This window comes from Cephus cinctus, unplaced genomic scaffold (genome assembly GCF_000341935.2).
Source record: "Cephus cinctus unplaced genomic scaffold, Ccin1 Ccin1_scaffold0814, whole genome shotgun sequence".
NCBI lineage: Eukaryota > Metazoa > Arthropoda > Insecta > Hymenoptera > Cephidae > Cephus > Cephus cinctus.
This window is the reverse complement of record NW_014333409.1, coordinates 104639-116230: the sequence shown is the minus strand read 5'-3', so window position 1 is coordinate 116230 and position 11592 is coordinate 104639. Positions and strand designations below refer to the sequence as shown.

General features: G+C 40.0%; 2 protein-coding genes across 6 annotated transcripts in view; both read right to left on the bottom strand.

Annotated features, from left to right (window-relative positions):
- LOC107270727 overlaps nt 1–11428 on the bottom strand; it is a 21225-nt gene extending 9797 nt beyond the window's left edge. Inside the window, exons 1-3 of one of the 5 annotated variants that reach the window (XR_003060639.1) lie at nt 11156–11290; nt 9283–9328; nt 6397–6867 (exon numbers count right to left, since the gene is read on the bottom strand). The gene's annotated coding sequence lies outside the window, so the exon portion shown is untranslated. The other 4 variants (XM_025088053.1, XR_003060638.1, XR_003060636.1 and 1 more) reach the window with 4 other exon arrangements.
- Nucleotides 705–4142, bottom strand: LOC107270774 (fork head domain transcription factor slp1). The gene has a single exon (XM_015746098.2). It carries the CDS (start codon nt 2660–2662, stop codon nt 1397–1399), a length of 1266 nt encoding a protein of 421 aa, XP_015601584.1. The 5' UTR covers nt 2663–4142; the 3' UTR covers nt 705–1396.
- Nucleotides 11429–11592: the final 164 nt, after the last annotated feature.

Here is an 11592-nt window from a genome sequence, read left to right as displayed (position 1 = left end):
TGTGTGTGTGTATATATATATATATATATATATATATATATATATATATATATGCATAAGGAGTAGATAAGATTAATGAAAAATGAAAATAAAAATTTATATAAAAAATATTTTATAAATATTTTATACCGCGATTTTAAATATACACGTTACCCTTGCAATGGACTTCGATATTTTTCTAACGCGATACACGTGCTTTTCACTGGCAACCGAGTGAAACTTTTGCTACGTCTACGCAAACCTCGAATGCTTACTGGAAGGACGTTCTTGCGTTATAGTTTATGGTTATATTGGTCGAGATGCTGTAAACCAATTGGACGGTTCTCAAATATTCTTTTCCTTACCTTATCCCTCCTTCGGTCATTGTGTTTCGTTTGTTGAATGGGCACACTTTTATATTACCCGTCTCTCGTGTTTTGACAGTCGGCGGGTTCTGCCTGTTACTTTTACGACACCCTGTATATATGTGTTCGCGTACCAGACCGAAGGTCCTGTAAACTTTCATTACTAAATTGCGCAATGTTATGTAAAAATAGGATGTTTTTTTTTTTAAATATCCTGTAGTTATCTAATCACGTGAATGCTACATATTTCGGAATGAAGACAATATTATGAAAAAATAGTAAATTTGAGTTGCCTGAAAAGAATATAATTTAGGTTAGGTTAGATCGGGTAGGTTAAGAAATAATGTTTTGGAACAATTATTTGATTTGTTTCTTTTTTTTTTATATAAAAAGTTTGAACATTTATTTTCACAGTACAGGTCTCTTCATTGACGCCTGCGACAATATGTACAGGGCTGTGATATATCGAATAATATCTCTTCTGTATTTACAATGGGACAAGGTAGCGATAAATCGCACGAGATCCCGATTATTTCTATCTACATTTATATATCGTTCGATATAATATAATAAAGTACGCCTGGTTATACGCGCGCCATCTTTATTTACAATATTTATTATATTACTCTAATCTCATCGTCCGTCTCCATATGAATCACAATTAACGCGACACGCGCGAACCCTGCCCCCCTTTAGTCTTTTCCTTTAGTACTTATTAAAACGTGACAAAACGATACTGAAAAAAGTCAAATGCCAAATCTCCGTAAATCAATTACAACGCATCGCATTTAATTCACAGAGTCGCACCTGTACAGAAGTAACAATCACTGTGTATCGTCCTAAAAATAAATTAGCTAACGCGTCATCTTCGAAGGACAGGTCTGGGCGCCGCGTCTCGAACCCGCATGAGCCCGCGAAGCAGCTACGCGTGCCGAATCGTCCCTTAAGGATCGTTCGGAATATAATTTAAAGTTACGCGGCTAAGAATTGAGATAGGTGCAGTTTGTTATCATCGTGTAACCGGGTATAACGATAATGAGACTAATGAAAATTCAACTGTGTCTCGCAGTGAGTACAGTTATTGGTTTGAGTAACAGCTGAGGTGGGCTGTGAGGGTGAGATCTGGGTTGCACTGGGTTACAGATAGATACCGGGGGCGAGTGGGGCGACATAGGTTCAGGGCTACTACCGGGCGAAGCCGTGGTCGAGGGTGTCTGACTGAGAATAGGCGTCGACTGGTTCAGATGATATCTGGGTTGTTGGTGCTGTCCAAAAACCGCCTGCTGATGTTGTTGATGAGCAGCGAGTGACCTCAGGGTGGTATAAAAGTCGTAGGGGTTGGTGGGCGCAGGTATACCTGGTGCGGATATGCTGGCAGGATACCCGGGTGGTGCCTGGAGGAGTCTCTCCATGGAGAAGGCCCCGTGAGCCGGTGGCGCGGCCGTGGCCGGTAAGGCCTGCGGCTTGCAGGGTAGACTGGCTGCGGCCGCGGCCGCCGCCGCCGCCGAGGTTGCTGCTCCCGGTAGAAGACTTGCCGGATATCCCGCAGGAGTGGTGTAAGGTCCGGTTGCCGGGGGGTAACTGGCACGATGTAGATAAGGCAACGTGTACAGGGACGCCGGCCATCCCGGTGGCGGATAAGGACTGGGATAAAGACCGCCGAGTACCACGCTCCTCTTGAAGGCAGCCAGACGCGATCGGGACGCCGCCGTGGTTCGTCTGCGAAGCTTTCCCGTGGTGCCGCCGATGAAAACATCCTCGGAGCTCGGGTCTAGCATCCAGTAGTTACCCTTGCCGGGATCGTCGTAATGCCTTGGCACTTTAACGAAGCACTTGTTCAACGAGAGATTGTGCCTTATGGAGTTCTGCCAGCCTTGCTTGTTGTTCTCGTAGTATGGAAAGTGTCGCATTATGTATTCGTAAATGCCGTTAAGAGTCAGGCGTTTCTCGGGGCTCTGACGTATCGCCATCATTATCAGTGCATTGTAGCTGTACGGCGGCTTCTCGGACTTCTTTTTCTCGTCGCTAGGCTGATCCCTGCTGTCGCGTTGACTGGGACTCGAGGAGGCGGCGTTCCTGGAACAGTCCAACGGCGGCGTCTCCGCGCCGTCGCCGGTAACGTCCAAGTCACTCGAGTCGTCACTGTCGTCGGCGTGCACTGGCTCAGGACTCAGAGCCTGGCTGACAGACGGTGCCGGGGTACCGGCGCAGGCTTCGGGCAGGATACTACGAATGCTGAAACTACTCTTGAGGGTAGTCCTTGGCGGTGGCGATGCTGTCACTGTATGCTGCTCGTTTGAACCTTCCATGTTCACCATGCTTCGTGCACTGTCCTTAGAGGCGCACTTAATCTTTCTTAACGTCCACGATAGACACTTTTACACTTACGGCTACGAATTGAGTCTCGAAGTGGGCTTGCACTTGTTGTTCGATCTAACGCACAGGACCGTGACACGCTTTTTTCTACGTTCGTTACTCTACACTGCCTCGATGAGAGGCTTGGCTGTGACGGGACTCGAGGGAACACGAGTAAACTTTAACACTTTGAAACGTACCGTACTTCTCCCTCTGAGCCTTCGCACGTATCTGCTCGCTCCACGCCTTCCGCACGCTTTTATACCGGCCGCTAGGCCCCACCCAGTCACCAATAGACTCTGCCTTTACGGCGCCTCCGCCAATGGACACGCGTTCTTTCTGCACCTAAGCTCTTCCACTCTTCGTGTTTGGGCACGATGTTTGTCTGTAAACAATGCAAACAGAGGAGCATGGCACTCCCGAGGTATGGTGGGGAGCGCAGCCGCAACACCGACAGGAACACAAACAAATCCTTGCTCGCCGCCTACTTCGCAGCGCTCGCCCTCGGCTCTGCCATCCACACAATTTTACTTTGACAGCAGCGATACTTGTTTTCTTGGAAAAAGAAAGGAAGACTTTAATTTTTCTTCTTTATTTCGGGGGTAGTCCTCTCACTCTTCTTTAACGTATCCAACTGCAGTTTACGTATTGATTTCACTTGTTTCTGGTGAATGCGAAATTAGGGAGCTGCCTTGTCCGTTGTTCCTCACTTTTCACTTGTATCGTATTCCTACGTAATTTCATGGAATCCATGTTTATAAATTTTATTCTTCCTTTTTCTGTGATGTATTACCGGATTTGTGGTTTACTCCTTCGGACTTTATACCGGGTATGTGTTAATCGTAACTTCTACTGTTCCGAAGTTACCGATGGTGATTCTTGATTATGAGTGTTCTGAGAGTTTAATAACATTTGGGAACGTTTTCTTTCCTTGAATAAAATTTCCTGGAACAATGTATATTTGGTGCGAGCTTTTTTTTCGGAATTTTAGCAATTTTTCAGCGGTTCGCTTCAAAGTTCCCGTCGGTCCACGTGGAAAGTTTGTAAAATATCGTAAGCGTGACAAGTACGTTTTTGAAGATATTTTTTATTTTTTACTCAGAAATAGCACATTGTTATAAATTTGGGATTGGACATTTTTTCTTTTTTTTTTTTTTTACTTCCTGCGCGACTCGACACAGGTATCATCCACGCTTACTATACACATAACGTATATTCAATCAGCACCCCTATCATTTCCAGTGGCGTAAAATCACCGGTGATTCTACGAAATATTCTTTTTCGTATAAATCGGCTGCTGCGCCCAATCATTCCACAATATATAAATATATACATACAGAAATCCTAAACACCGTGTCAATGTAAATTTATAGATTTCGAACCGTGTTCCGAGTGATCCTTAGCAAGAAAGATCAAACTCGATCGGATCAAAGGAGTGAACGGTTGAAAATGCACTAAAAAAAAACCAACCATAAACCCCAAAAAATCAAGTTCCAAGTAATTAAATAATTTCCGGTATCAATTTCACTCAACGCACCGAAAAATATCCAATGAAACCGACATAAACATTATCTAATAAATACCCAACCCCAATACACAGTGTACAGCCAATTAAGAAAGGTGAAAATATGATAATTAAAAAATTACCATAAAACCGCCAAACCCCCTTTTTACGGTGTTATAAAAATTTTCAAAAATCCAAAAATACCGGTACAACGCATATATATTCTTAATGAAAATAACAAGCCAAGCCATTATTAACCCAAATTGGATTAGGTAGATTTGTCATAAATACAAAATACGGTAATTCGCGAGTACCGAAAACAATTGTTAACAATTGTACGTGCAACAATTAGCAATTGTCAAAGGTCATTGTACGTTAATAGGATTATCCTAGGTATAAGAGGGGTAGCGGGAGGGGGTGGTGGTAATAACAGAGGTCATACCGTTCGGACAGTCAGTGCAGAAGAAAACGACCCTTTAAGACGAAAGACGGTTCCCCTATTAAACTGCTACGTCGATTTCCCATAATTCCCCACGATTCACAAAAAGAACCCCCAATATTAAAATTCTATCGGTAATATTGAATTACCGCTAGAACCTCAAACTAATTAACTTCGCCATCTCACCCCGAGCGTCCAAGGCAATGACGGACGGCTGGACAAGGGTGGTACAATAAATACCATAGTCTATACAATCCACGTAAATTGAATTTTGGTTAAGTCGGTACAATAACTTTAAAAAGTTACGTAACCTAAGCTCAAAGCCAAAAGTAATATCCATAATCAACTTAAAGCTGGGTAGAACCGATACCTACAATTTTTATTGCACTTTGAATATACAAAAATTGTCTAAACGAAAATCTGTTTTCGTTCGACCTTTAACAGCGCCCTTTAACGTAAAGGGCTCGTTATATTCTTTCTGCCCTATATTCAAATATACCATGCAATACCAACCAATCCTACCAACATTTCGACCAGTTGGTCGATTTCTTCAGTGACTTCCGACACCTTTTCTCTGTTATTATGATTGCTTCTATTTTTCCAGGTTTTACATCAGGAGAAAGGTGCCTGAAACCGCATGGCGAATTACACGGGAAATTTTATACGATTATAAGCAAAGAAATTTTACGTATTTTAATTTTTTTTATCGTTTCAAATATTATGTTCATCATTAACGCCATTTGACAAATAAATAATTTTATGCTGGACAGTTGGTCGATTTTTGAGTTTTTTAAAAAGTAAATATTGCATATCGGGTTCCTAATCGAATTATATTATTATATATGTATATATATATAGATAAAGTCAGACGGTCCGCGACTTCGTACGATCAATCGAGGATGTTTATTCGACCTGTCGGATAGCGGAGCAACATCGAGCCTCGTGTGGGATTATTCCCGGAGTATAATAATACAAAGAGTCCCAATAGGCAATTCATAAATCTTTGCGTAGATCCTCGCGATCGGTATACCTTTGCCCGGTAAGATTTCGATCTTCAAAAATGAAAAATAAGGAAGGTGAAACGGGCCGACGCGAAAGGTACCTGTCGTTTGAGAAAAGAAAAAAGAAATGGATGCCTACTTAAAATTTCCCTCAGACAAAAAAATTCCAAATTCAAATACTTTTAGGATAGACAAATTTGTTAATTATTGTAATATCGGGATATAGCTGTAATTAAAAAAATTTTATAATTGCTATATAGGATTTTCTACATGTGTTATATTGTTATTAAATATTTTCTTTTTTTTGAAAAATTTTTTTATGGAAATTCATCTCTTTTTTCAGAATCATTTCATCTATGTAGAATATGACTTAGTTCGTTAAGAACGGCATAGAAGGGAAATCCACGTGAGGAGTGACCTGTGACAGTATATATGTATATAGGGTATTGAGTAAGGTCAGGGGGGATGCTGCAGATTTTTCAGTACGAGCGGCACGGTCGAAGGCAAAGATGTCTTTTGCCGGTCGGAATGACATCTTTATATACGTACGGTTCGCCCCCCATAGTGAAAATGTCGTCACCCTGCGGAGACCCTTAGATCTGACTGCATCCCTTAGTTGCTCAGAACAGAATGGGATATAGCGAAAGGTCTGAGTCACTCGCGAAACACTGACCCGTGGATAGTTCAAAAAAGTAAAAAAAAAAAAAAAAAAATTTGCAAAAATTATTTTCTTTATAATTACAGGGATACAGGTATACAATCCAATTCCGAATCACCGAGCACCATTAATCCCATTAAATAATTGGAGCGATATTTTGGTAAATTAAAAAATTGTTGGAATTGAGAATTTTTTTTTGAAAACGCACTGTTCAATTTTTCGATTAATTATCAGTAAAGATACTTTGATTAATTGATATAATTTTTTTTTACATCTTGATCACTACTCACTCTCCGCTCGAGACCTTTACTCACTGCAGTGAAGAAGTTTTTGGTCCAGACAGGCGTCTCCAATCGGAGGCCCAGAACACTCATTACGTCATTATCATAAGAGCACGCCAAATTCGCCACACCGCTCGAAAACTCCGGGATCCTTCTATTCTGCTCGCCATTTTGTATTCTTCATCATTTTTTTCACTCTTTCTTTTCTTTTTTTTCTTTCTTCCTTTTCCTTTATACGCTCGCACGTTCCCTTCTTCGTCTTCGTCTTCAACCTCCTCGTAGGACCTGACGACAGTCAGAGTATAGGGACATTCAATGTCTTCATTTCGCGTCTCTATACCTATAGTGTTATTTCCTCTTTTCTATCTTTTTTTTTTTCATCCAGCCTCCTGCGAAAAGCACCAGGTACTCGGAGTGGACCAACAAACGAGGTTATTTGCTCAACAAAACCCACCCTGACAAGAAACACCTCGACTCCGAGGGTGCCCGTCACCTTCTTCCGGACGACCTTTCCGAATTCTGTCGAATCTTTCTATAACGCTATATATATATATACACGAGTAAATATAGAAATCAAGATTTTAGGGCAAAAGGGGTTAAATTTGAAAATTTCGTTCCCATCGAAGGGTTGCGATCGCTATCGATTTCTGTGCTAGGGGTTGTGGGAAAAGGGAGGGTCGTATTGCTTTTATGAATTTTTGGCAAAAAAACTGTTGAACCATATATATATATTTTTTTTTCGGAAATTTCTACCTGATTATTTTTATATATACCTTTATAGTCGTCGATACATTTTTTGAACGATCCGGTACATTGAGTCCGGGAACGGACTGAAGAATTCTTTATTTCGCGGTACCCCAGGTCGAACGGGAACTTTTGTCTTGGCGCGTTCTTTATTATTTGTATGAAAAGGCGCTACGGATTCTTAGATATAGGTTAGGAAGAATCGAGATATTGTATTTTGCAAAATTGTTTTACGTTCTATTCTTTTTTTTTTTTCTTTTTTTTTTCTTAGGAAGAGGTAGCTATACAAGTTCACAAAATACAATGGGGCATATACTTCGTTCTCGATAGTTTCGGATGACTTCGCAAAAGCCATTGGTTGAGAATTTAAAAAATGGGGGTTGTGTATGGCTTTTGAGCGCGGGTAAACGAGGTCGATGAAAATTGAAACTCTTTGGTTTTACCGATACCCCATTGGAAAGTGCTGTAGGAGCTATGGTATCTTTTATAATTTACAGGTAAAAAAAATGAATAGATTTTTAATACATATAATAAAGCATGTTAGAGGATAAATGAAAATCAAAATCGTGAATGCAAAGCCCTAAATCAATATTGTAGTGGGGAAAAAAAAGAGAATCTTATAAGTCGACATCAAAGCGGCTCAAGGTACCAGGGAATATTTGAGAGGCTTAGTAATAAAGAGAATTTGAAAATTTTTGACAGCAAAGTCAAAAAGATCGTCCGAAGAAAGTCAAGCTTTTCTGAAAAATAGGAAGTGTCGCAAGACGACGGAAATTGAATTTTGAGAGGGTCGAGTGAATTTTCTGAAAAACCAACAACTCGAAACGACTGGGTATCGTAGCTTCGATAGCTTTGAATCGCGCATAGAATTTCGAAAAGTTCTTGAAGACGCGCCAAAAGAATTTTCAAAATCCATTCGCGACTTCTCATGAGACAAAGACCACGTGGCGGCTAATCTCTCGGTTCTGCGAGACAGGGTTAGCGAGATGATCCTGACGGTGAGCGGGTTATCCTACGGGAACCCACCTGTGTTCTCCACGACGGGGAGAGGAGATATAAAAGAAAGAAAGAAAGAAGAGAAAAAAAATACATCTCGGCGAAAAAGTCAAGCGCCCTGCAAATTCCGAGAATTTGCGAGGCGAACCAAACCGTAATGCGATTTGCTAACTTAAAAAGTTAAGCAGGTTAACCTGTCGACATAAGCGGCTAATCTGCCGAAATCTGCCGGTCACTTGGCACCGTGCCGAACCGGTCAGGACCGTATCTATATGAATAACTTAAAGGCGTATATAAGAGAACTAAAAATTTGTCAAAAAAAAAAAGTTGCTCTGCATTGTTGATAACATTAAAAAATTATTTATAACAATTAAATAAAAAAAGTATAAATAAAAAGTAATATGTAATATCGTTTCAAAAGAATAAGAAAATAAAATTTTTTCCAAAAATTCTCACGGGACCCCTATGCTCCACTCACCGATACGCGCCTGGTTCTCAGTTCTCGAGGATTTCGAAATCCTACAGGCTACAATACAACAAATGCAAATTCCCTTATTCCAGGATTATCCGAGCGGGTCAGAGTATAATCTGAAAGTCGTCGTTCTCAGCCATCTTGAATAGAAATAAAAATAATACACAGCAATCTAATACCACAAGGGTGGTCTGTTGGCGAGTTGCTCCCTAAACAGAGGGGCGGTTCGCACTTTTGTTGGAATTAGAAAACTTTTATGTGTTTTCAATTCAGTACTACCGAACGGTCATGGAGAAGCATGAAAACGAAGATTGCTTTTTCGATTTCCCACAAACCCTTTCGCGTCTTAGCCATCGTCCGGGACGAATTCGTTTTCTGATTTTTTTGAAAAAATTTTTCGAAAATTTCTATATCCCCCTTTCAATATCCATCTCCCTCTCTCCCCCACTAGCACCTATTGAAAAATTAATACTCTTACAATTACGTACCGACTCAATGCAGCGGCTAAAAATGCCGGAAACACTTGACGCCCGACTAAAAGAGAAAAAAGAAAATGTATTTCTTAAGTTAGACCAGTAAACAAGGTCTATCTCAATGCTGTAGGCCACACTAGACACTTAGCCTTGATAGAGTACATTGATAGACAAAGACTTGAAAGCGGATCTCATTGAGGCCATAAAAGGGTTGATTCTAATGCTGCTAACCTCCCGACTAAAGAAAGGCAATATTTGCACGCACAAAAGATGGATCATGGAATGTCGTCAGGCTGAATCATTCAATTCGTACAACATCCGGCAACTATAATCTCGATTCTGTCCAAGCAGAACTTTCCGCAAGCACTGTACCAGCTTCAAGCTTGAGTATACCGGTTACCGGTGGAACAGACGTGGTTTCACTTATATCTGCTATTGACACCCTCGTTTCCCTAAGGATTTTTTTAACTGCCTAACAACCCCCATTGCCCCAACCCCAAATACAGTAGAAAACCTCTGAAGGGCTAATTCACTTTTTTTTTTTTTTTCCGTAAAGCATATTATATATCCACTTGCATTCACAAGTTGCCTTATACAAATACTGATAAGATTTAAAAAAATTAGAAAAAAAATAATTTTGAATTCTTAACAAATTTCGTTTTTTCCAGAAATTTTTGGAAGGTCTGACAGATTTTAAATATATATTGTAACTGACTGGGGACGCTCAAAATTTGGCTCTTGTAAAACTGTGGGCCTGCAGACATATTTGACGGTATAAATTTTTTTACAGCTTTCAAAATATTATACAAGGCAGTAAAGTACTGGCTGAAGATATTCTACCCTGCATTTTCGGTTGAGGTACGATCCGCAAGAAAACCGCAGGTCCCTTGCACAGTAGTATTATATATAACATATATATTATAGAAAAACAGACAACCGCAATGGCGACCCAACTTTTTACAGCTTTACCTGAACTCGAGAATACGAAAGGATAAAGTTAAAAAGGATTTTTCGTATTCATTGATCCCTCTAACATTTGCCAAGACGTGATGTAAGTCTACGTAAGCGAATGGACGCAGGTGCGTCGCGACGCCTCATTATTCTCAATCCTTAACAACCGCCCTGTGATTTTATCCAGATTTTCGATCTAACGAGACGTTTCGCTGCGACAAAGCAAACGTAGTCACCAGACAAAAAATCCCACCATTACAATACAATATTCCTAACTACAATATATTACTCAATGATATCAATAGAATATCCTATGATAATGTTATTATTAATCCTATTATACTCCTGTCGGCATTGAATTTTATTTTCATCACAGTTAAGACCTATCGAAATTAGTTTTTGATTGCGTTATTACGTGCTGATAAAAAATATTTTTCAGTTATTTATTTCTGTAAGGTTCTTCATCATTTTTTATTTTCACCAAGGACGCAGCACGTAGACTTTTTCAATATGTGCCAAAGATCACGTGAATCTACTGTAAGGGCTATAAGGTTTCGCCTTACGCTCCGCGGAGGCGTCGATAATTGGCGTTTGGTTACATCGATAAAAGGATAAAGTGACACGTTACTTCTGTATATATATCGGCACATTCGCGCCACGTATCAATATTTATAGCGCTCCATTAATTTCGAGGTTAGATCGGTTGTCAGCTACGACACTGGATACAGAGATTGCAGGGAGACGATCTTCGAAAAGAAAATATAACCTCTAAAGATAGAATGAATCCGCGTGCCATAAATAGATGTCGAATTGAATGAATAATAGGCTAATATAATACATATAAATTTAGTTAAACGATCCTCTTGTTAATTATGTTTTTAATTTTCTCACTGACGCCACTTCGTGGCTTTCTTTTCTCAAAGATAAATATACTTACGCAGTTTAGTCCACTCATTTCGATTCAATTTATTTACTTGATCTTATCACATGCTCTGTGTAACCAGCACCATCGAATAAACATCATAACACGCCATCTTGACAGGAGCCTCGGCTTGATTCTGTATTAAATTACTTACACATTAAGTTCCCGTTTCAATATACAAAACTTCTTTGGTATGAGCACGTGTTTTAAGATACACTTCCAATACCGCGGTTTGTTGTATTATTAATAAATTTTTTAATCATCATTTACGTATTACTATACTAGCACTACACATTACTCGCTTTCAATTAAATTCGTTACGAGGCACTTTGTCCGTGTTCAAGAAAACATAGGACGCACATAACTCCAATGAAAAGTCGCGCCTAACCTGCCAGTGTGTTTTTGTAATGTTCGGAGTCTAGACGGTCGTGTAACACGATACTAGTCCACAC

Bases quoted from the DNA above. Each gene is read 5' to 3' on its own strand.
- LOC107270774 (XM_015746098.2), bottom strand. From the start codon at position 2,662: ATGGTGAACATGGAAGGTTCAAACGAGCAGCATACAGTGACAGCATCG.